Here is a 25,947-nt window from a genome sequence, read left to right as displayed (position 1 = left end):
AGAAACAAACTATGGGTATATATTACCTGAGCTACAGAGAGTCTTGTGATTACTCATCACCACTCCGCTTTAAGTGTCACTGCTGGAGTTTCCCACACATTTAATTTTAAAGTCAAATCTCATAATAGCTGTTGACGACTTCAGACTCTGAGCCAACTTTTTAAAAAAGCAAGGAGCTATTTATATGAGCCAGGAATAATATTTCTACAGGTACTCAAACGCTTTAGGCGATGCCCCCAGATTTGCTAGTTCTGGAAAATCATAGTCCCAGATTATAAAATTTTGGTGGGGTTTCTCTTTAATGTTGCGGTGGGGTGCTGCAACCCCAATCACATTCTTTCCTATCTCCCCCATGGCTGAGATGTTTTTCTTCCCGCTTGGTAAACATAACTAAGGCTTTCCCTAATGAGCGGAGGCAGCCGCTGTGGCCAGGAGGGACACAGAGAGTCAGTGTAAGAGCCGGGAGGGCCGCTTAGGGCCCACTGGCTGTATGGAAAGGGGACGTCAGGTAGATTCCTTGCTGCATAATGTTCATGTCATCTTTGCAACAACCGGGTCTTTGTATGCCAGCCAGAGGCTTATGGTCAGCGGAAGCCTCTCTTTCCCATTGTCATTCAGCCGTATATCTGTCATTTACTATATTCACCCTCCAATGACAGAGCAGAAATAAAGATGTCATTCTGTCCATGCGGCACTTTGTAATGATGGAATTAATCAATTAATCATTTTTATATCAGCCCTTATTATTATGTGTGTCCTAAAGAGACAACTCTAGGATGACAGCTGAATACATTTATCAGCCAAAATGAAAAAACCGCCTTCCTAATATTGTGACCTGGACTTCATGGACTCCACAAGACATCTGAAGGTGTCCTGGCACCAAGATATTAGCAGCAGAAACTTGAAATCGTCCGTCGTCCTGCCTTCTTCCCATGGTGTGTTCTGCTGCCATCTCTTTCCCAGGTGAGGATGTGTTTGCACATGGCCATCAATAGGATTTAAATGTAATGTGATTCATCAGACCACCTTGTTTCATTGCTCTGTAACCAATTTCTGATGCTCCCTCATTTTAGAATCTTCTGGTAGTGGATGGGTCAGCATGGAATAGGTCTGCCGCTACACAGCCCCATAAACAGAAATTAGCAACGCACTCTGTGTTCTGATACCTTTATTTCATAACCAGCAATAACATTTCTTTGGCCTTCATGCCCATAAACAATGTACATATATTATTGTATATATTATTTGTATGCAATATATAAATAATAAACTTGGGGGCTCGATAGTCTGTTGGGGGTTCATTGGTTGTCCATTCTCATAGTAAGTACTTTCCACTGCATATTGCACTAACACAATACCCCACTGCCACTTGCTCTGTCCCAATCATTAAGCCATCACAATATGGCCTATGTCACTCAAATTACTACATTTGACCATTTTTTCTGCTTCCAACATATTACCTACAAGAACCAACTTGTACTTTATATCCCAACCCTTGCCAGGGGTCAATGTAACCAAATAATAAATGTTGTGCTCATCACATGTCAGTGGTTTTAATGTTTTGGCTGATGGGTGTAAATAGGTAATAGTTTTCCAAGTACAGGAGCTTTGTGATCCATACATAGCTTAACTGGAATCTAAAGCAATCAAACTATTTACCCCCCAGGATCCGTTCAATTTTTTTAGTCCAGTACATACTTTGATTACCAGTACAAAGCCCTGATGAAGGGTGGCCCTTTGAACCCCTGAAATGTGGTGGATTTTTGTGATATGAATAAAATTGATTCTCAATTAATGCATTCTGGTGCTTTCCTTGCATACTTAGCAAAGACAGGGAGCAAACCTCACTATCCCCTGGGTCAGTTGTGCACCTTGCTGTGTCTCCTGCCTTCTTACTTGACAATAAATCAGTAGAGTCATTAGGTGGGTAAAATTAGGAGGCTGGAGATAAAGGTATTCATGTTTTACCAGGAAATGTTGCTATTACTTGCCTGGTTCTGCTGTTGGCAGCAGGTTCTGGATCCTAAGACTTGGCTTAAATGAATCAGACATTCTTTAGCAAGTGAAAAACGTAGCATATGTGTACATAGTAGGATTCACTGCTAAGTACTTCTATTCTCTCACCTGGAATAGGATCTGAAGTATGCCATGGATGGCACACATACGTCTGCCCATGATAATGAAGAACGGCACTATGAGCTCAATGAAGTGGTTGACGAGGGTCTCAAACTGATGGAACCAGACTGGATTACGGTGCATATAGTAGGTCAGAGGGTTGGGCACTGGTTGTGTCTGTAACAAGAGAAAAACAAGAGCATTAGAGCTAGGTTAGCCTTCTCCTAACTGATAATTCACATTTGAGTGGATGAGGGAGAATTACATCACCTGACCTTCTTTTATAGGTAAATACATAATAAAAACGTGTTATATATAACCAAAACAGAATCAATTTACAGGACATTAATTTTGATTTATTATAAAATTAAAACTTCTAAGACATGTTAGCTGTTACAGAAACATAGCACATCCAATCACAGTGTTTGATGCGTTTCGCAACATAGGCTTCCTCAGGACTGATGACACCAATATAACTGAACAATACCAACAGAAAGATTCTTTTAAATACGTATCCCATGTACATATATATATATATCAAAGAAATATAGGTAATATCAAAGAAAACAGTTATAAAGGCCTGGTATGTGATATGATATCAGTGTTCTCCCCAGCCCCTTTTAGCTGGGTGCACCACCCGGCTGTTATTGGGTGGTTACTGAAAAGTTTGGTCACAATACTACAGCTTTTTCCCACCTAGCTTAAAAAAATTCTGGGGAGAATTCTGGATAGTGAGCTATTTAAGCAATTGCTATGACCACTGCAAGGAAGTCCCACTTGTGCTTTGTTTTAACTCCACCTTTTGGGAATAACTCAAACACAGTCATTGTTCGCCTATGCCGTAATAAAAAATAAAATGGGTAAAAAATACTTACCCTCTGCACACTCCTGTGTCATTCTCTGGTTCTTTTCTAAGATGAATGACACCCATTGTGATTCAACCACTTCTAGTGAGCCCAGGGAGTCACCTATACACCCCAGGGCTCAGAGACATCACACAATCTGGGCCTACAGCAAAGAACAGTGTTCATGAACAGCAATGTTTTGAAGCATTGACGTTGGCTGAGGCAGGATAAAAAGGAATGACCTTGCTCATCGTGTAGCCACCAGAAGACACTTGGATTTGAGACAAGTTTCCTGCAAGTTTTTGGATGTGGGTGCTGAGGGGTGTACCCCAAACTTAACATGGGCTTTATCACCTGGGGTCATTGTCTCACCACAATAACCCCTAAAATAATAAAAAACCATAGGGCAGATACCCATAACAGTGCAGGGAGCCAGTGTAAAACTGTTGTTTCACAGTATCATCAGCTACATCTGTTTTTACGACCGCTGAGCTTAACCAGGACTTAAAGTTGGGCTGCTGGGAAGGGGTTATGTAAGGCTGTGGGATTTAGGGCTGCAACTTCCAGGCTACTTTTAATTGAAGGAGACAAAACATCTTTAAATTATTTGTAGCGGAATCAGGCTGGGGTAATGGGAGAGCCGCAAAGCAGTCATGTAACTGACAGGCAAGGAGAGCCAGAGCTTCTCTCAATAAGGCAGAAAATTCCTCATACAGAAAAGGGTTCTACCCAGGCCAACCAGGTACCGGCTCCATGGCCGTCATCCCAAGGACACTTGCAGGTTCACAAAAGTGGTCCCTAAAAATGTAGACAAATTAAATCACAAATTAAGAACACATCCACCCAAAAAAGATTGACAAGCAGGGCTTGGCTCTGGGCTGGTGAAACAAGTTAGGCTGAAATGCTGCGTCTTCCGCCAGTTTTGGAGGCTGGAAAACTCAAAATGTCAGACGAAGCTCCGATGGGAAAACAATTGTCCTAGTTGGCTCCCATATAATAAAAATTAATAAAGTATGAATTAAAACAAGAACAAGTTTTAATATTATAAAGCAATAAATGTTTTTGTGTAGAACATGTGTGTGTGACTGCGCCACAAAGAAATGCAAATTAACTCAAAGAAAACATCAGGGGGTCCATTTCAATAGAAGGAGAAATCGGATGATAGATGGACACTGATGGCTTTTTTGTTTCAATTTTGCTAAATTTACTCCTTTAATAGGGTGACAGGTTTTCTAGTTTTTTCTTTATGGTGGTAATTAGGGAGATAAAAAGAGTCGGAATGCCATGGAAGTGAAAGGGAAGGCTCTGTCCTTCTCCCCTCCCTCAGGTTCCTTATCCTTGGAGCTAGACCATCATTACTTGATAGGTGGTGAAAGGATCCATGCCCTCAGCTTTACAGACCAGACAGGGTTAGCTCCATTTCTTGCCTTGTCAGTGGTGATAAAAGGGTGTAAAAGTGTAGGTAGAGGCTGTGGTTTACATTATTTTCTGACTCGACACAAAACTTTATCGGGGCAATTAATGCTCCCCCGCTTTAACCAGTGCAGCGCAAAGAGAGTGAGAAGTGCACAGGTCTCATAGGTTGGTATTATTATTATATACAGGATTTATATAGTGCCAATATATTACACAGTGCAGTACATTAAATGGGGGATGCAAATGACAGATACAGACAGTGACACAGGAGGAGGAGAGTCCCTGCCTACAAAAGCTTACAATCCCAATTAATATAAAAACTCTGGCTGAAGATTCAATTTGTCAACATATCCAAGAATAAAACAGCAGGTTCAGATACAAATTATTCCCAAATCAATAGCTGCACATGAAAGCCAACCCATTTCAGGGCCAAACTTAGCTCCCTTCATCAGTGCTTGTAAGTGTATGTGGACTGTGTGAAAGAGTGAATATTAGGTCTATTGGTTGTAGTAAATCTTAGGGTGCTCCAGCAGCTGGTTATGGCAGCCTCTACCATTGCACCCAAATGGGTCACCCAAATTTAATTCTGCAGCCTTAGATTGGCAGCTCTGTGCAAGGCAACAGAGCCAAATTGTATCACAGTAAATGCTCTCGGTTCTGTCCGAGCACCCTGCAAGAGAACAGGGACGTTAAAGTGGAACTAAACCCCATAAATGAAAAAAACTGAAACCAGGCAGGTCCTTTATTGCAGAAGGGCAGGCAATGTTCCTTCTGCGCTAAAAAACTTTACTTGCCTGATCACAATTTTTTTAATGCAGTCACCTGTCTCTGATCTGTTGCGGGTCTCCTTCCTTCTCTTTTCCTCTTCCTTGTTTCGAACTTCAGTCATCTTGGTTAGCCAGGCCGGGGTCTCCTGTGCAGGCTAATGGAAGCTCACTCATCCCAAAAGCTGCTGGGAAAGACAGGATGTGCTGGGTATCCAAACTTCCTACCCTGAGCTGCACATCCGGAGAATCTCCAGCTGAGGAGATTCACCCTATTTATTAGTCCTGTTGACCAGTGTAAGGCGAAATTTAACATACAACAAGTATAGGTGAGGGGTTTACCCCCAATGGGGACACCTGTTCAAGGGACGACTCCCTGGGATGAAGATTTTGCTCTCGTTGCAGAGATTTCTTTCTTTTTCCCGTGGTGTCTATACAATGGGAAGTGAAAAAAATCTGATCATAATGGGATGAACACCAAAAAAAGTCCTTCCTTGCTTTATACAGAACTAAAAAAAAGTTGCTGGTCATATACTTTAAGGGAATGTTTTTATAATTTTCGAGTACCTAATGTACAGCAGATTGTGGGTAGAACAAAAAAACAGATTAGGCAATCATACTAGAATCATCTTTTACTACTATTATTTTTATTACCTTTTATACACACAGAGGCTGCAGGGAATACAATACATATACAAGCTATGACATGAAAAAAGATCGGGGGCCTGGCCAACATAGCTTACAATCTAAAAAACATTCACTTTATTTTTTAAATTCTGTCCTGGACACATGGAAAGAAATTCAAAAATACAATTGCCCGCAGTTTTTTTTCAATCTAAACTAGTTGTAATTTATTTTAGTTATTTTATTTTAGTTAGGACCTGTTAAAGGGTTAAGTGACTACTTGAGAGGTTAATAACGGAATCAGTAAACAACATGTGCATGGGAGACATGAAAATAGGCCGACGGAGGATCAGAATGAGAGGCAGCTCAGGACGCTGGCTGTGTGTGTGTTCTCCAAGCAATGCTTTCCATATGTGTGTACAGCCCAAGCTCCTATTCCCGGGAGGATACCCCATAATCTCTCTCCCCTGAGTTTGGGATTACACCCTGACCCCCGGATCATGAGTCCCACCTACCTGGAGAACATGCAGCATCAGCGTGGGCCCTGGGCCATATTAAAGCGTGTTATCACTCTGCAGGATTAACAAGCCTGGTGTGGGGGGAATTCTGTGACCGCCTGTAAAGTCATTAGTGGGTTGTACAGATTAGCACTGCACGTCTCTCTGAATACAGCTACCACCGCCATGAACGTGAACACTAGGGGTCTGCTAACCAATAAAAGGGATGTGGGAATCTTATAATACTGAAATTCATGGACAAACAGGAGACACAGACTAAGGCTGTGTATACATCTTAGATTTTTGTTGTTGGAAAGGATCTTTTCCAATGACAAAAGACTGAAAGATGAATGAATGAGCGCAGTACATACAGAACTGTTCTGCTCTGCTGCTCCGTTCTGGCTCAAGACTAAGTGTGCATGGTCCAATCAGAAGACAGAAGGGTTGATGCCATTATATTATCATGAAAGGTTTACTTGGAGATATTCGGATAACTCACAGCTCCCAATCAAATACAAATGGCCTGAACTTTTTTTTTTCTTCCATTGCCAGTCATTGGCAACCCCATTTTCAATTAATAGGCAGCCCCTAAAGTGTGTCTAGACCCAATAACAATAAATAAATATTGCAGCTTACCTTTTTCTCCTCTTTTCTGACTTTTTTATTTTCACTGGGTGATCCTGCCAGTAACACCCTTCATGTACTAGGGTGACTGTCACACTTACCTGTTCTTAGCTAAAGCACAGGCATCTCTCCTCTGCGCATGTGGGCAGGTCTGACTCTGGGCATGTCTCTGATCCCAAGTTTTATCAGTTTCGCTCAATCCGCTGGCCAATCAGAAAATATCCTCTTTATCACCCCTGGCTTATTAGCTAGCTCACACACTGCACTCAGTGGTCGTGCAACGTGTCTCCATTGGTGCTGAGCCCCTAGTACTGTTGAGCTAGTTCCTGTTCACCTGCTGCTTAATTTAGCGTTTGCTCTGGCCAGCTCCTGCGTTAACCCCTTGTTGTCCAGTTTGTTGGTTCCCAGCCAACTTCCCTGTGGTGTTCCAGTATTTCTGTCTGTGGATTTCTCTGAGTCACCTGTGCCTCTTGTCGCTTCCAGTGTCTCCTGTGTTCCCTGTGCCCGCAGTGGCCCCTGTGTCATGGTGTGTGGTGTCTGTCTCCTGGATCCCTGGCAATTGACCCCTGGCGTGTGACCTGACTTCTCTTGCTTGCTGCCTGCCTGGACTCCAGCCTTCCTCAACTATCCTTCTGCTTTGTGATTTGGTATTGTGTTTTGCCGACCTTGGTGTGCCCAAGGACCGCAACCTGGCAGTAACCAGTGGCGCAACATCCTCACCATCAGAGGCTCTGAAGAAGACCTGGTTACTGCTTAGACTCTGCGTCTTGGCCCTTCCCAGGGCTCACACCACATCTGTGCAAGCCATAGTGTCCTCAAGTGGTCCTGTCTCTTCGTGTGTGACACGGTGGTGACCATGTATACACCATCCTAGGCCTAAGTAGACCCCAACCAACTACTTGCCCAGAGGCTGGACATCCAGGAAGCTACTCAAACCCAGGTAGTTTGCCAGCTTCATGTGCTCACTACCCGCCTGTATTAGCTTCTGGTCCCCTCCAGTGCACCTGCTGAACCTCCAGTCCGGGTCCAGTTTCCAGCAATACGAGTGGCTTCTGTACTTCACCTACCACCCCCACCACAATTTTCTGGGAATCCCAAGACCTGCCTTGGCTTCATCAACCTGTGCAATATACATTTTGAGCTTCAGCAACAAAGCTTCCCCACTGATCGGGCAGGCTATGGTGGTGTACATGATATCCCTGCTTTCTAGAGGAGCCTTGGCATGGGCGTCTACGCTCTGGGAAAGGAAGGATGCGGTCACCTGTAGCATTGAAGCTTTCCTGAGCCTTTTAGGAGGGTTTTTGATGAACCTGCTCAGGCCTCCTCAGCAGCCAGCGATCTCCTGCATCTCCGCCAACAGCCACATGTTGTGGGCCAGTTCGCTGTTAAGTTTCGCTCTTTGGCGGTGGAGCTCGCCTGGAACAACAAGGCACTCCACACTACCTTCTGGCAGGCCCTGTCTGATCCCATTAAGGTTGGCTGGTCCAGAAATCCCCACTGCTCTCGATGACCTGTTCTCCCTGGCCACCCAGATTGATATACGTTTCCAGAAGCATTTTCAGGAGAAATCTCGCTCCCGCAAGGTTTTCTCTGGACGACTAGCTCAATCCTTCCAGCGGCCTCTGGAACCTCTAGTCCCTCCTGTTTTAGCTTCATCAGAAGTACCCATGCAACTGGGCCGCTCACGTCTATCTCTAGAGGAGAGACCCGGCGCCTATCATCAGGTCTCTGCATGTACTGTGGATTGAAAGGTCACTTTATTAAACTCTGTCCACAGGGGCCAAAAAACTTTAGCACCTAGTATGCTCTGAGGGGGGTATGCTAGGTCACTCCTCTCTCCCCTCCACTCAGCGTCCCTCAATACCAATTCTGCTCCACCACACGATGTCCACACCTGCCTTGAAGGCTTTTATCGACTCCGGGGCAACAGGCAATTTCATCTCTGCTATTCTTGTCTTGTCTGGTTCTTCCGCAGGCCTCATCTGTGGTCATCCTGGGACTCCCATGGCTTCAATAACCCTCTCCAGTGTTAGATTGGTCCACTCCAGAGGTATTGGCTTGGGGCCCCTCTTGCCACTCCCAGTGTTTGACTAAGCTCAAGGCACTTAATCCACTTACGCTCTACATCTCGGAGGTTGCTCCATCTATCCCTACTCAGTACTTGGACTTTCAAGGCGTCTTTTCCAAACGCAAGGCCGAGCAGCTTCCTTCTCACAGCTCCTATAACTGTGCTAAAGAACTCATACCTGGTTCCACACCTCCAAGAGGGCGGGTATACCCCCTCAGTCTCCCGGAGACTAGGGCTTTGAGTGAGTACATCAACAAAACCTGCAGCGAGGATTTATTCACAAGTCTACTTCCCCTGCTGGTGCAGGATTCTTCTTCATCCAGAAGAAAGATGGGAATCTCTGTCCCTGCATTGACTATCGCGGTCTGAATGCCATCACGGTTAAGAACTGATACCCGCTGCCGATAATCCCCAGGCTTTTTTGACCGTCTCCGTGATGCCCAGGTCTTTACCAAACTGGACCTCTGAAGGGCCTATAACCTAATTCAGATCAAGGAGGGGGACAAATGGAAGACAGCATTTAATACCAGGGATGGGCATTATGAGTATCTGGTGATGCCCTTCAGTCTCTGTAATGCCCCGGCTGTCTTCCAACACTTTGTCAACTAGGTATTTCGTGACATCTGTGTTGTGGGCTATCTGGATGACATCCTGATGTTTTCCCGACTTGCCCTCTCACAGACAGCATGTCTGCCTGGTCCTACAAAGACTCTGAGACAACAGACTCTATGCGAATGCTGGGAAGTGCCTGTTTGAACTCCTCAAGGTGCCCTTTCTGGGCTTCTATGTCTCCAAAGAGTTCCCCTCACAAGACCACTATTTTTTTGACAACAAAAACCTTCAGTATCTACAGTTTGCTCACCGTTTTAAAAGTCCATAGGTCATGTTTCTTTTCTTGTTTTGATTTTGTGATTACTTTTAAACCCGTTTCCACCAACTCCCAAGCAGATGCACTTTCTCGCTCATTTGATCCACAGGATTCCGAGACTGTTGCAAGGCCAGAGTTTATCATCCCTCCAGCCCGCATCTTGGCCTTGACCCCGTGGAGTGCAATTTACCTCCCGTTTTTGGAAAGGCTTTTGAAAAACTCTGGACATCTCTGCGGAGGTCTCCTCAGCCTATCAACTGCAGACTGATGGGCAGACAGAGCGAGTTATTCAGGCCTTGGAGCAATATCTTCGAGCCCTCGTAACTGCCCACCATGATGATTGGGTAACACTGCTACCATGGGTGGAGTTTGCCCATAACAACCATGTCAGCTCCAGCACCAAGGAATCTCCATACTGTGTTGTCTATGGCAAACATCCTTGTCTCCTGGTTCTTTTACCTTGCTGAGGGAGTACCAGCACTCAATGCCCTGCAAAGGAACTTTATTAGTCTATGGTCTTCTACCTGCGAGCATTTGAAACACGCAGCTCTCAGACATAAAAAAATTGTGGATCGCCATCGCCGTAAGGTACCTCCTCTCCAACATGGGGATAAAGTCTTGCGCTCCACGAAAAACATCTTTTGCAAAGTCCCTTCTCTGAAATTTGCTCCACAGTTCATTGGTCCTTATGTTTTTTCATCCCAGGTCAACCCGGTTTGTTATAAACTACGCCTTCCTCCACATCTCAAGCTGCCCAATGCTTTCCATGTGTCTCTGCTAAAGCAGTTGGTCCTGAATAACTTTTCTCGTCCCTCTCCGCTGGCTACTCCTGCACCGGATTCTTCTCAGGAATGAGAGGTCCATCAAATTCTGGATTCCAAGTTTTCTCGCAAAAGCTAATGCATCTAATTGACTGGAAAGATTTCGGCCCTGAGGAGAGATTGTGGGTTCCAGCTACAGATGTGTCTGCACCTCTTCTTGCTAAGAAGTTTCACCTTCGCTTTCCCCTTAAACCTGGACCTCGGCGGGTGGGGAGGCCCCATAAAGGGTGGGGGGTAATGTCACTCTTACCTGTTCTTTGCTAAAGCACAGGCATCTCCCCTCTGCGCATGCGGGCAGGTCTGACTCTGGGCGTGTCTCTGATCCCAAGCTTTATCAGTTTTGCTCAATCCGCTGGCCAATCAGAAAATAGCCTCTTTATCACCCCTGGATATTTAGCTAGCTCACACACTGCACTCAGTGGTTGTGCAATGTGTCTCCATTGTGCCGAGCCCCTAGTTCTGTTGAGCTAGTTCCTGTTTACCTGGTGCTTAGTTCAGTGTTTTCTCTGTCCAGCTCCTGCCCTGTTGTCCAGTTTTGGTTCCCAGCCAACTTCCCTGTGCTGTTCCAGTGTTCCTGTCTGTGTATATCCCTAAATTACTTGTGCCTCCTGTTGCTTCCAGTGTCTCCTGTGTTCCCTGTGCCTGCAGTGGCCCCTGTATCACTGGTATCTGTTCCCTGGATCCCTGGTAATTGACCCCTGGTGCATGAACTGACCTCTCTTGTTTGCTGCCTGCCTCGACTCCAGCCTTCCTCGACTATGCTTCTGCTTTGTGATTTGGTACTGTGTTAACCAGGGGCGCAACATCCTCACCATCAGAGACCTGGGTAATGCTTAGGCTCTGCGCCATGGCCCTTCTCAGGGCTCACACCACCTCCGTGCAAGCCATAGTGCCCCCTAGTGGTCCTGTCTCTCTGTACGTGACAGTGACAACACTGATTAGTTGTATTGTATTAAGGATGAGCAGCGTTATCACCCTACAACACATCTGAGCTCTCAGTGCAACTCACTTACAGTATTGTATTTATGGAGGAGCTGCTTCATCTTCCTAGAAAATAGGATGTGTAAGACAACAAAACACCTCCCCTACTCTGTTACTCTATAACATAAAGTAAAGTAATATAAAGTTCTGTAGTCCACAGAGGAGAAATGGGCAGAGATAACCTGAGATTCCCTGAGATTCCAACATAGAAGAAACAGGAAGTTACAATCTTAGTGGATTTCTGATTTACTGAATAATATTCGGAACAGACCAGATAGGTGCTAATGGGGGCCCAAAGGATGTGAAAGTCAAATCAGAAAATAACTCCAGAACTTTTGGTCTCTATTTATGCTCCCTGTTAGAAACTTAGGAAGAATCTGAGCCATCAGAAAAAAAAATGTCCACCAGCAACCAATCACATTCAAGACTTTATTGAACAATGAGTGATAGAACCCTAAAACTGAACCTGATTGGTTGCTTCAGTGCAATGTCAGCATCCCTGAACTCCCTATGTCTTTGTAGCCGACAGAATGTTGAATCTGGAAGATTCCGCTGAGAGTCCATCGATTTGTCAGCAGGTCAGGCGGTATGTGCAGGCGAAAAATAAAACCTGACATCTTTATCCTTGTCAGACAGACACAAAGGAATCCTCTGGATTCTGGAACCATGCGCTCAGCCACAGAGATGTGTTTGATTCCAGGCCAGAGAAACCATAAACTGTTGGCAATTTGCTAGCCACCCTCGGCCCTCGCAGACCTAAATTCATTTCAGATGGAGAATTTTTAATGCTTGTTACCAAGCCGTATACAGAAAATACATCAAAGGGGGGAAACTATCAGACACTATTAATCTGGGCACTTCTCTTGTACATAATAGGAAAGCACCGACGTCTCAGGAAAAACACGCCAATTATATGGTTTTCCTGAGATGGATTGAGCATCACACAGGCACTACCTAAGATATAATAAAGGGTCAATATACTACCCGCCATCGGGATATTAGAATTAATTGACCTGGACTTCAAGCAAAGTCCCAAACCTATGGAGCAGAGTTTCTCCAACCAGGGTTGCTCCAAAGGTTGCTATGGGTCCTTGGGCAATGAGCAATTTGTGCCTCTCAGGTAAGTTTAAGTGACACCAATGATGTTTTTTGGCCATCTGTAAGGCTGACATTCTTCCCAATGGCAATGTATCAGGAATTCTCGCCACTAATATACTGTGAGCTGTGGATAGAGTAATTATAGGAGGGGTTCCCTGAAGACCTGAAAATTATTACAAAGGTTCCCCCAGGTTACAATGTTTGAGAACAGCTCCTATAAATGATCAGGGTCTGTGTTTACCATTCCCAAAGTGGAGGCTGATAAAAAGTCAGCACCATGCTAGGGGAAAGAGACAAAAAGCTACTGCTATGGGCGCCATGCTGCAGGGAGGGACCCAACTCCCCAGCTATTTACTGCACTGAACAGCACTGTACCCTGCAAAGTACACTGGAAGAATTTGGATATTCCTGTGCAATGAGAGGAACTCCCCTGTCAGTGTGACAGCCCCCTGATCTGTAAATAGAGCACAGCCTCCGACTGTCATAGAGCTCTAAGGATTAGGTAGGAGAACAGCAATCAGACATTTTAATTGGGTATGAGATTTTTTTAGTGAGGTTTCCCCAGACTTGTTTTTAGTTTTATCCTTTTATGTAATTAAAAATTTTTTGGGGAGGTCCCCTCCCTTTCCGTCTTTACTGCCACGGCAGTGCAGACTGAGGGAAAAAACTGGCATCCTTTTGGGATACATGTGTAACATATCCCAGGAGGCTGTGGGCTGCTCCTTCTGCACATGCTGAAGATTGGGCATGCATCATCAAGGGGCTTTCCTGCAATGTAAAATAAAAAAAGTGCTTGATATCGCGCATACGCAGTGAATTTGGCACTCGGAGGTAGACACATCGCCTGATCTTGCCCCTGTGCAGTGGAAGTTCGGGTGATGTGGTGAAGACCTTGGAAGAAAGAAGATGGCGGTTCTGGATGGAATGGTGAACCCCGGAAAGAAGAGGGAAGCAGAAGCAGCACAGGACTTGTACTGGGCTCGGTTTGAGAATGGATTGAGGTAAAAGGTTAGTGATATCGTTTTCCCCCTGTAAGTTCTGCTTTAAATTAGAATGCCATCGGCTGTATTCCAAGTGGCCTCCAGTACAAAACAGAAGCCAGGATAAAAAGTTCCATCAGTTGCCTGTTTTCCATAAACCATAATAAAAATGTCATGTGCTCACATTAGATTAGGATGTACGCAAACAAACATGTGACCCAGTAAGTGCAATGTTGGTTCAGCCACCATGTTGTTTGCCTGCACAGCAGTTACATGTACTCTTCATGCAAAACTCCTGAATGGAAATATTTTTTCCATAGACTTTAGGCTTCTGTTCAGCTGGGTTTAACTTGCACACTGGGTGTTGTATTGCGGCTACAATTCCCTCTGGTCAGGAAGATGTTAATGCAAAGTGTGGAAGTGTACAGAGCTGCCATTTAAAAGAAGGTGTTCCATGTGATTCTTGGGCACTGCCGCCCTCCCCGGTGCTGCATAACTGGCACCAGTCTGAGCCACAAGTGACCAGTAAAATAAACATCTCTTGGCTGCGCTGACAGGCAGTCTCCAAGTGAGGCTGGGCCCGTTATGAGAGAGGAGGAGGGAAGCCCAACGTCTCGCTAATAATCTGACTACTTTAAACAAACACTCCTCCCTTACCTCCCCCAGGCCCGGCATCACCCAGCCACCGGCTTCAATGAGGGCAGTGTCTGGTGTTAAGGCGTATACCGATCCCTGAGGGCTCTGGGATGTTTACCCCTCGCCCATCGCTAAGCAAACATTATCCAAAGCCAATGTTTCAACGTCCATCCACATCTGGGCCATCCGTCAGCTGATCTCTTCTAACCTGCAAGATCCAGGTTGGAAGGGACTGTCAATTAAAGCTGAACTCGAGGCAAATGGCTAGACCCACTTGCCATTTTACTTGCCATAGGGTTTGTATTTCTGACCATCAAGGACTAAAACTTACACAGACCCTCCATACAACAAATGGGGCTAACTTTTCTTTGCTATAGTTTCATTTTCACTTACAGATCTTCTCCCCACCTTAACCTGGGGAATGGACAGTGAAAGTAGAAGCAGCAAACTAATGAGCTCACCTTTCAGTCTCCAAGCCTTGAACTGAATGGTTTCATGGTCTGCTTCTTTCTTCTACTCTTTAAGCTCTGCTGTGAAGGGACTGAAGCAGGTTAATACTGGGTCAAATTCAAGTCCTTACCACTACACTTAATGATATATAATGATGACAGGGCTGCATTAAACCCATTTTTTCTTCTTGACAGACTAGGTACCTGGCCAGCTTCTTTCCTTCCGGCCAGTCACCCTTTCTTTCCTATCTGGTTGGGGACTGGTTGTCCCCAATAGAAGAAGTGAGGAAATCTTTCTAGGGAAGTCCCATATAGGAGAAAAACCTGACAGGGGATCCAACCTTTCCCAACCAGCTTCTAAACTGAAAACATTTTTAGGTTAGACTAAACTTGTTCACTGTGACCCAGAAAATTATATGAATTCTGGAGATTTCATCGTATGGTTGCCCAAGGAATTATAGTTGCAGCTAGTCAATTGATTCTCCTAGGATAGGCCGGTCAGTGAAAGATTTCCTTTAGATTACGGGTTTGTGCCAGTGTGAACATTGCATTGCTTTCATACATTGAAGACTAAGGGGCAAGATTTAGCAAAGCTTTGTGATTTCCAATGACTGCGCATTCCAAAATTCATTTATAGCTCTTGGCAGTAAAGCAGCCAAATTAAACAGGTATGTGGAGTAAATGCCATCCTTGTCTGCGGTTACAGTGCAGATGCAGACAGGCTCAATGCAAACAATGCCAAGTTTAGACCAGTGTGGGTGATGATAGCATAGGCAAAGAAGTTCTAATGGCAATGTTTGCATCCCCAATAAAAAATATGTAAAAGTACGTCTAACCTTTAAGAAGTTAATGCCATACCTGTCCAGAGGATTATAGATTCCTCCAGGATTGTACAGCCTCTGCAGAAGCACGGTTTGGCAATACTCAGTACCTGGTTCACTGGACGCCTTGTCTGATATGTCAGATCTGGATGATGGCCAAGTGAAAGCCAGGCAGGGAGGGGGTTCAGCAAACAGTGTACTTCCTTTAGAAATTCCATGTCAAAAATGTAACCTAACAAGTCCCAGGCTTCAGTTTCAATAAATCAGCCATGCAGGGTAGCAGTAGCGCACGTCTCTCTCCCGCTGCAGGTAAAGTCACCGTGAAGTGCAGAACAAAACGCTTGTTCTGTCTGGAGCCTGGCACAGGAACAGAAGGCTTTCTGCACCTCCTTGCCTCTACACCGAGCCGTTCCTTAACCCGTGGTGCTAACACTTCATCGAGCCGACACGTAGAACCCCTCATCTGCATGACAGACAGGAAAATCAATCTTATGAGGAAAAGAAGAATGTGTAAGGAGAACCAAACACAACCAATTTCCTCACAATGAACTTTTAAAGCTGATAATAAATGGTTAGCTAGGAGCTAATTTACAACTTTGAGGTCTATTTATAATCGGATATTCACCATTCTCTGCTGAAGAATCAATCACCTGCTATACATATGGACCTGGAAGACTCTCCACCAGATAATGTTTGGTGAATACCAGATTCACTGCTTTATGAACAAACCCCTTATTAGTTTTGCTTGTGTTTATATAACAGAATTAATTATGTGCCGCATTTTACAGATTGCAAAAAAACAATCCCATCAATCCTTGTCCTCCCAAATAGCTCACAATCTTATGTGACTACCAAGCTCAGGACAACTTTTGGAGAAAGTCAAACCAACCTATCAGTCATTTTTTGGTTTATCTGAACAGGCCGGAGCACCTAAAGGGAACCCAAAGGGAGACCTAACAAACTCCATGTAAACAGTGACATAATAAGAAAGCCTTTCCCAATATTTTTACCCCTGAGGAACCGTTAAAATAGATTTGAAGGTCCAGGGGGACCCTTATTAAACCAATTATTGGGTGCCAGAGGGAAAAAAAGCTTCTTAAATTGGCAGCCAGTGGAAAGAATAACCCCTTACTGTGGTGGCAAGAATATAACCTTTCTAGGTACTTCATTAGAGTAGTGCAGCTGGCTCTACCAAGTGGAGTTGGCCCCCAGAACTATGTAGAGATCATCAAATAGGAACCCCCAGCAACCTCTGGACGATCCCGGGTAGAGAATAAATGTAATAAGATAAAGAATAAGTAAGAAGTAAACAAGAGAAGGGGTTTTATGTGGAAAGAAAGTAAAACTTTATAAACACACGTCTATTAGTTTTAATGGTGCACAGATATTCACAACTCACAGAACTGTATTGAATATGTGTGCACCATTACAACCAATAGACGAGTTTTTCTTTCTTGCCACATAAAACCCCTTCTCTTGTTTTCTTTATACATAATATTCTTTGTTCTTTTACCCAGGGGGTGGCTAACTATAATATTATCAGAAAGATCCATACCCACCCTAACCCTACCATTTTTTAATGTAAGATAGTTAAAGAAGTTATCCAAAGCCCTCAAACCCTATAGATACTTTTCTGTATGCCCCATAGTGATGCCACAGAATTTGTCTCAAGATTGAAATGTTATAAGATCTCATTGGTATGAAATGCTTTTAATTGTAAGAAAACCCAGGCACAATTGGGATGCACCAGTCACAGGATCACCACCAGAGAGGCAAAAACATTATTCTGCTTCTACGATCTTGCTCCCTATATGGTCAAACCAAAGACGTAGATTCTTCTTTGCTGAGATTTGACCACAAAGCTTGAATCACAGTACAAAAAACTGTTTTCTTTAACAATGGCGTTACTGGTGACTTTCCACAGCAAAAAGATAGCTCTGATGGTTCCTTTACTGAGATGCCACTAGTAAGTAAGTACTGGACTGCGGGTGTGCTGTAAAATAATACCAAGACCTATTGTTGGAAGACAGGAGATATCTTCCCACCAGTCATTATCAGGAGGCGTCTGACTGCCAGACTTTATACTTTTATTAATTATATATATATTTTTAAAATCTTTATCTAATAATATCATGATTATATAATAATAATCTAACCTTGTTTAGGTCCCCCATTCTGGTATAGTTCACTCCCTCACCCAGGCAACTATTGTATAAATTAGCAAATGGAACTGATAAAAGTATGGTGCCACATCCAATATCCTCGGAACACAAAACATACAAGCAATGTTACAGATTTTTAAGACACCTTTCATTAATTAACATTCACAAAACTATATTTATTAAATTATATATCTACCAACATCATTGGACTTACATGGCGTACATTCAGTACTTTCAACGAGTTTCGCAAGATGTGCTTCTTCAGGAAAGAGAAATGATGAGACCAGTACGTCCTAGTTGCAATCTTAAACCTTTTGTTCCCAAGATGAGAAATTCGCCGGTTGTCAAGTATTTCTCTGTATGAGAAGGGGTCAGAGCAGATCAGATGGCACTGAAGTCAGAGGGATTTCTGAGGGACCATTTGAGGAGTATGATGCCGCAGAATGTCTTGTTAGGATTTTAAAACTTTATGGATCTATCTTAATTCATCCTAATGTATGATAGAGGCATAAAGGCATCTGAAATGCAGCATGTCAGCCGCTCTATAGCTGTAATTGTAACTGGGACGTACTGGTCTCACAAAACAACTATCATGACAATCTTTTATTGATCCCATACAGGAAAACAGTATATTTGCTTTACTGTTAAAAATGTGTTTTGCATACATAGCGCCTGCTTTTTTAAAGCTCTCCAGGACCAGAAAGGATAGACTATCAAGGGTGAACCTAAGTGATCCAACAAACTTGGAATGGATTTCTTAAAATTACAAGTTCTTAGTTGACAAATGTTTTCAATGCTGGACAAGATCCATTCCAAGTTTTCTGGATTACTCAGCATTATAGTCTATCTTCTCCAGTCATGGAGAGCTTTAATAAATCTGACCCAATGAGTCTCAGTGATTACACAAGAAGTGTGGAACAACTTCCCAACGGATGCAGAGAGACGATTAAAAACATTACTGAGGTTCTGACCCTTTCCCATATTGACCAAGATGTATTTTTTGGTCTGTTAAAGTATTTGTTATATCTGTTTTAAAAAAGAAGATGCAGATCCTGATAAAAATACATTTCAAGTCTCAGAATAATAAAACAATGTTATCAGTACGTAGGACACAGCCTGCCTTTCTTATGGGGAAGTGGTGACACTGTTCCATGGATAGAGTACAGAAATGATGTCTTGTCAACCTAGGACAGGAAGCGTGTTACAGGCAGGATCACCAGGTGATAAGAAAGTTAATGCAGCCACCACATCTTTGGGGATCTTTTAAGAAACTAAGTATCACATTTTGGGATTTGGGTTTTGATTCAGAGTAATGACGCATGGGTGAATCATATGTTGCTCTCTCTCCAGGTCCCATTTCCGGTCTTTGGAAATTGGATTCCTGGTGAAAGTCAATTATTGTGTTGCTGGGCCTGAAGAGGATGAAGTCATCAGGCCTTCAATCACATGCCATCCCTCCTGTCCCAGCATTTAGATGCTCATTTAGAAGAACAAAGAGTCCCAGTTCCCCCCCAGTGATCAATGCAATCCTGCACATGCCATAACAAACCCAAGGCAAACAAATAAATGAACTGCTGCTAAACATATGTGTACCATGCTTGTTTACAGAAACATCTGTAAAGATCACTTCCGCAATCTTCCTGCAGAGGGCAGCCATGGTAATGGTGATGTATAAATGTATAGAGTTCTATATGAGTAACGATTATTATTATGAAAGGAAGCTTATAATATGTTGATTTACAATGTGATTCTCCAACTTGTTATTTTTTTGGCTTTCATTAAAATAAATACGTGGTGATCCTGCCATTAAAAGCCCCTTCTTTGTATAGTGTGAAAATACGTTTTCATTATTATTATTATTATTACACAGTATTTATATAGCACCATCATATTATGCAGCGCTGTACAAAGTCATGTGACTAGCTGTCCTTCAAAGTGCTGACAATCTAATGTCCCTACCCCAATCATATGTCTTTTTTTTAATACAGTCTATGGTCAAGTTTGGGGGGAAGCCAATTAACCTAACTGCATATTTTGGAATGTGGGAGAAAATCAGAGTAACCGGAGAAAACCGACACAAACACAGGGAGAACCTGCAAACTCCATGCAGATAGTGCCCTGGCTGAGATTCAAACCTGGCACCCAGCGCTGCAAAGGCCTGACTGCTAACCACTGAGCCACTGTGAACCAAAAACAGCACACTCTGTCCAAGTTTACCAATAGTGCTCCTGCATGGCTCGCTATTTTACGTGTTTACGTGCTGACTATAAATGGCTATGGGTATGATAATAAACGTGATCATAGTAACAATCCCAGCAAAAATAACTACCAGCACTTTGGAAAGATTTAAAAGTCTCAGGACTCTCCAGTGGCCACTTCACCTTCCCAGCAGGACTTGGCTTATTAGGTCTGAAACAGAAACATGAGAACCAAAAACAGCATTTCTTCCATAATCTTATGTCATTCAATAATCCTGCAATTATCTGTATATCAGAGTAACCAATCAGGGCTCTGCTGGCTGCACAATGTCGTAAGTCCAAGGCTACGTACACACGACAAAAGTTTCCCGTCTGATAATCGCCTCAGGGGTGATATCAGACAAGAATCTGGTGTGTGTACAGCAATCGTATTCTGACGACTGGCAGATCCACGAATAATGAAAGAGGAACGATCATAATGAAAGTGAAGAGGAGAGAACGCAGCAGGGTTCAGCTCTGTTGTTCTTCCCCTTCCTCTCCATAGAGCAGAATAACGCAAATACATCGCTCGTTCATACATCGTTCAGTCTTTTGTTGTTGGAAAGGATAGTAAAAGATCCTTTCCAATGACAAATATTGCACGTGTGTACCCAACCTCACACATGATTCCACAAACGATTCCCAGATAGTTTACAATGTTTGTACATCTAAGATACATCATCATCATACAAAATTTTGATCATTTTGATTGACAGACCAAGAGTATTGTATAATATTGTTTTTTAGCCCGCTTGTATGCAGCCCGGGACACACGGGACTCAGTTTTGGAGATTTGGCACGCAGCCCCCCCTAGTCCCACCACGGTGAGATGATAGACCTCCAACACAGGGCAAAGTCTAGAGCAGTATTTCTTAATCTTTTTTAAATAGGGAAACTCTTGAAATAACTTTCAGATCTTTGGGGAACCCCGGCTATAAGTACTACATCCACAGCCCACAGTATATTAGGTTGGTGGTGAGTGGGAAGAATTCCTCTTACATTGCTGGCCATTGGGAAGAATGTCACCCTTACAGATAGCCAAAAAGACCATTGGTGTCAGCTAAACTGACCTGTGAGGCACAAATCGCTCATTGCTTAAGGAACCTACAGAAACCTCTCTGGAGAATCCCTGGTTGAGAAACACTCCCCTAGCACGGAAGATGTGACACATGACTGTCACAAGGACAGCAGTATGCAAGAAGCAAGATGTTGGCATCCAAAGCAATAATAACTAACACTGGAGCCACTGAGGAGTTGTTTAGAAGTTGAATAGTTGAATATTTGGCAGCGGATTCTATAAATATTGGCAAAGGAAAGGGTCAAATGAAAGTGTATCTAAAGCCAAAACATTTGTTGTTTTTGATAGAGCAGAGGAATTACTATAACCCCTGTCACAATTTTTTTGTCAACTGAGTCCCATTGGTAATGCTGCTTCCTGTTGGGCAAACATCTACAAAATAAGAGGAACAACTACTGCCGCCCCCGGCATCTACAAACTATCCTTTTCTATTTCATGACAACTTTTGGATTTTTCTCAGTTTTTATTATTGGGGAATGGGGACCCTGGCGCTGCCCTAAAGAGTCCATACAAACAAAACGGAACACGACGAGTAATTTCACTTACAAAATTTCTTATTTTATTACCTTTCCTTATAACTACTAGAAATTACAAGAGTTATGTGTACTGAGATTAAAAATACTGCAGACAAGTAAACTTGATTTAAAATTACATCTATAGGTCCCCCAATGACAGCAGGACGGAGGGTGGTCTTCCCCTACAGATCTTCCTATGAATGGCCTGATACATGTACAGACAATAGCCCGGCAGGAGATCCCAGGAGGTCAGAGGTCATTACAAATTACCTGAAATCCCCCATTAATAACTCAGCAAAAACCCATTAGTCCTGCAAAAAAAATCCTCATGAAAATGCTTCATCAGCAATCTAATTGGCAATGCTGACAATTACTGGGGCCGGGCTGAGGCTCTGCTTAGAAAAAGTCACTAAAATTAAACTGCAAACAGATTTATATAAGTAATTGTGAACAATATTTTCATAAATGGAACTGTTATCAGAACTGATACTGTCAGGTCATCCGACTGACGACTGATATTACGGCCAGCAACAGACAGACAGATGTGTCACCAAGTAGGATGATAAGATCATTGTGCCCAGATCAGGGACACATTAACACACGGATACCAGAACAGAGTCATATTGACATATTGACTACAAAGATGACAAACTGACACTGCAGTTTTAGACCTGGGCCACACGGATCATTAGGGATTATAAAACTGGGGTTAACTAACAATGGGCACCTGGTCACTGGGGGTCCTAAAACAAGGGCACCCGATCGCTGAGGGTCCCAAAACAAGGGCACACTGTTAATGGGAGTTTCAGAACATAGGCACACAGTGACTGTGGGTCCCACAACAAGGGCACACTGTCACTGACGGTTCCACAACAAGGGCACCTGGTTACTGGGGGTCCCAAAACAAGGGCACATGGTCACTGGGGGGTCCAAAAACAAGGGAACACTGTCAATGGGAATCTCAGACTAAGGGCACCCTGTAACTGTGGGTCCCACAACAAGGGCACACTGTCAATTGAGGTCCCACAACAAGGGCACCTGGTCACTGGGGGTCCCAAAATGAGGACACCCAGTCACTGGGGGTTCCAAAACAAGGGCACACAGTCACTTAGTGTGTCAGAACAAGGGCACACTGTTACTGGGGGTCCCAGAACAGGGGGCACACCTAAACGGGGGGCCAAAAATGGCACACTAACATAGGTAATTCCAAACCACAGGTACATAAAGATGATGTGGGGATCCCAAACCAATGGCACATTAACATCTGGGACCCCAGAATTATGACAGACTGACTCTTTCAGAGAGAAATATGTGGCCTATGGGTTTCCTGTCTGTAAAAAATCCTGGGATACTGGGATAGGTTGCCTTAATTGCCCATTGTGAAGGTGCCCATACACGGGGGGGGGGGGGGGGTTAGACATTTAAAAATGAGTCAAACTCAAGGAGGAGAGAGCTGCCCTCACCATCACTGTTGCCCTTAGACATAACCTTGTCGCTATAATCATTGGATTTGACCCCCATCACTATTTTGTTAATATGCTATATGCACTTATTTAGGCTTTGACATTTAATAATGTTCAGTTGATGCTGGAGTGACTGCATATAGACAGAAAGTGGCTCGGAAAGGCTACAGGAGTTTGGGAATGCTGAGTTGGAACGAAGGATATAAATAGGCAAAAACAGTATGGTAAATACCTATGTGGAAAGAGTTCATGATACCCAGTGCTTTAGCGATGTAATCCAGTTAGAGTTTAGATCTATGTGATTAGGCAATGCTAGACTGTTCTTCCTTGACTAAGCTGAACAAGGATTAGCATATGGAAAATAAAAAAAAGTTAATCAGCGTAATATAAAGTTTTACTTGCAATCCCATAAATGTTGGCCTCTGCAGAATGCGCAAGGCTCCATAACCCAGCAAATCATTGGTTAATTTTGCATGGGACACTGCAATCACAAGCATCTTTATAGTCACATAACATGCAACTACTTTTCATAATTAAGAGCCTAACAGAATCTGCAGACGGCTCTCTCCAACAGGCCCTGGGTCCTCCTGCTGGGTTAAAGGACCTGAGTGCCTATAAGCAGTGCCGTGCTAGACTATCCGGAGTCTGCGCTGACCGGGAAGGGAAAGGACTGGGAAGAGGTGTTGGAAAAACAGAAACTGACACACACAACAAAAATAACCATGAAGACGTATTAAGCAATTAGGCTCAAGTTAATGTCCCAAGACGTCTCTAAATCCTCACCGCCACCTCTCCGTTACTGAGCGTCAAACCTGGAAAAATGTTTTTGGGTCGGGCTTGTTTTTCAGCGATGGACTCCAAGCCAACTGGACACTTACCGGCGCCAAGCAAAGAGTTGGTTATAGAAGTTTCTATTTATAGATCCTCAGTGTTCCACTAGAATCCTTTTACATGGAACGGGAGCAGGAAAAAGTTTGCAACAGTTCTAAGCTGCCATCTATGTCATTAAAAGTCTACTATACGTGAAAACAAATAGGAGTACAATAACAGGCTCATTCAAAAAAACAAATCTGCATCCAGCAAAAGTGCACATGAAAAACCATCTTGAACAATTGTGAGCTTTGTGAAGTGAATTCTGATTGGTTGTTTAGGGTTATTGTGCATTTTATTCACTATATGTAGTACAGTTTACTGTTTACGAGACCCTCCACACCATTCTGTACTGGTAAAAATTATTAGACAGGTGAGGAGCCATTTCAAGGCTGCTTTTAGCTTAGCTGAAAGAATATTGTAAATCTTGCATATCTAAGTATGTACGCAGTGCTCTCCCCAGCCCCTCCTAGCTGGGTGCACCACCCGGCACTTTTTAGTAACCACCCGGCTGTTTATGGGTCACCCACCAACAGCTTCTTCCTACCCAGCTTTAAAAAAAAAATCCTGGGGGGAACACTGTACCGTTTTCAAGTTTATGGAGAAAATTGGCTTTTTCAGGACTTCACTGATGTGCCCTTGTAGGCAATAGGAGGCAACATAATAAGTCTGTAGTTTTCCTCTACAGGTTTACTGTAAAGAAGTCCTGGAAAATTTTGCTTCTGGGAATGAGCAAATCTATTGGCGTTAACCCAACTAATCTATTGGTGAGGTTGAAAATATTCCAAGAGCCAAAACCTTTTTTTTTCAAAGTAGGGAAGGGTTCTATTCCTATCAGGGCCATCTTTATGCAATTAGGGAATGTGCTATTTAGGATGTATCCCAGTAACCCCTTTTGTCAATGGAAGGGTTTCACAAATGCTTTGTCCCGAGGTTGAGTGAGACTAAAGTGTGGCTCTTCCTCCAGAGAGAGAAAACCAACCACGCAGCCAGAAGCATCTTGTCGCATTCAAAACAGCAGCACCATCCACTGCAACTACACCTGTGTGCAAACACATGTAAAAATTGTTTCGATCCACTCTTATTCGGCAAAAAGGAGTGTGGTTAAGTCTGCGGTAGTGAACCACAATTCTGAACTGGTCCCAAAGGGAAATCTCTTCTACCACACCATTGGATCAAATGTCTGGGGTAATTCCAAAAATGTTTGGGAACCATTTTTGCATGTCTTTGCACACAGCTGTAGCTGCAGTGGATGGTAATGTGGTTCTTGAATGCGACAAGAGGCTTCTGGCTGTGTGTTTGCTTTTCTTGCTCTGGAGGAAGCGCAGCACCTCAGCCTCACTCAACCTTGGGACAAAGCATTTGTGAAACCCTTCCATTGACAAGAGGGGCTCTCAGGAGCATCTAACATCATCTGAAACTGCACCTTACTTTAAATAGTTTTCATGTCTCTTCCTGTATATCACAATACCAAAAACAAATAAGTGAACCTGTCTTTTACTGTAATAAGTAACTATATATTATAATAAGAACTAAAGTACAATGGTTTTAGAAACTTTTTTTTATTTGATTATTTAGAAGTACTGAATATGCATATTTGATGACTATGATTTTCAGCCAGCAGGTGGAGCTGCATGCTCCTTTTAATCTTTACATGTCAATTTTTAGCTACTTTGTTGATAAAGGTCTGCCATTTACAAAACTCAATAGGTAAAATTCAGATTACATCCAGATGAATGAGTCAGAGACGTGACTCAACTGAAAGTTATTGCTGGCCTCTGTATTTAGAAACCAATTATGTCCTGCAAAGCCAGGGTCGTGGCCACAGCAACCCATGACAAATTATCTTGTATGATTGTGAGCTTTGTGAATTCTGGTGTTAGATATATATTTAAGATTTTATATAAATATCTAAATAGTTTCAAAATTTAAAAGCTCTGAAAGTTAAAAAAATAAAATGCCCCAAAACCTCAGCTTAAGTCAGCTTTGCAATTCATCCACACTAAAGTTCACCA

At 43.3% G+C, this 25,947-nt stretch overlaps 1 protein-coding gene across 2 annotated transcripts in view; it reads right to left on the bottom strand.

The window, feature by feature from the left end:
• LOC140335099 (lipase maturation factor 1-like) overlaps nt 1-25,947 on the bottom strand; it is a 160,806-nt gene that overhangs the window by 68,617 nt on the left and 66,242 nt on the right. Inside the window, exons 1-2 of one of the 2 annotated variants that reach the window (XM_072417481.1) lie at nt 6,280-6,336; nt 2,125-2,292 (exon numbers count right to left, since the gene is read on the bottom strand). In XM_072417481.1, the coding sequence (XP_072273582.1) occupies nt 2,125-2,292; nt 6,280-6,297 (186 nt within the window). In that variant the 5' untranslated portion in view covers nt 6,298-6,336. Of the gene's footprint in view, nt 1-2,124; nt 2,293-6,279; nt 6,337-25,947 lie in introns of those variants that run through there. The other variant, XM_072417480.1, reaches the window with a different exon arrangement.

Source organism: Pyxicephalus adspersus, chromosome 7 (genome assembly GCF_032062135.1).
Source record: "Pyxicephalus adspersus chromosome 7, UCB_Pads_2.0, whole genome shotgun sequence".
Lineage (NCBI taxonomy): Eukaryota > Metazoa > Chordata > Amphibia > Anura > Pyxicephalidae > Pyxicephalus > Pyxicephalus adspersus.
This window is presented reverse-complemented; position numbering and strand designations above follow the sequence as displayed.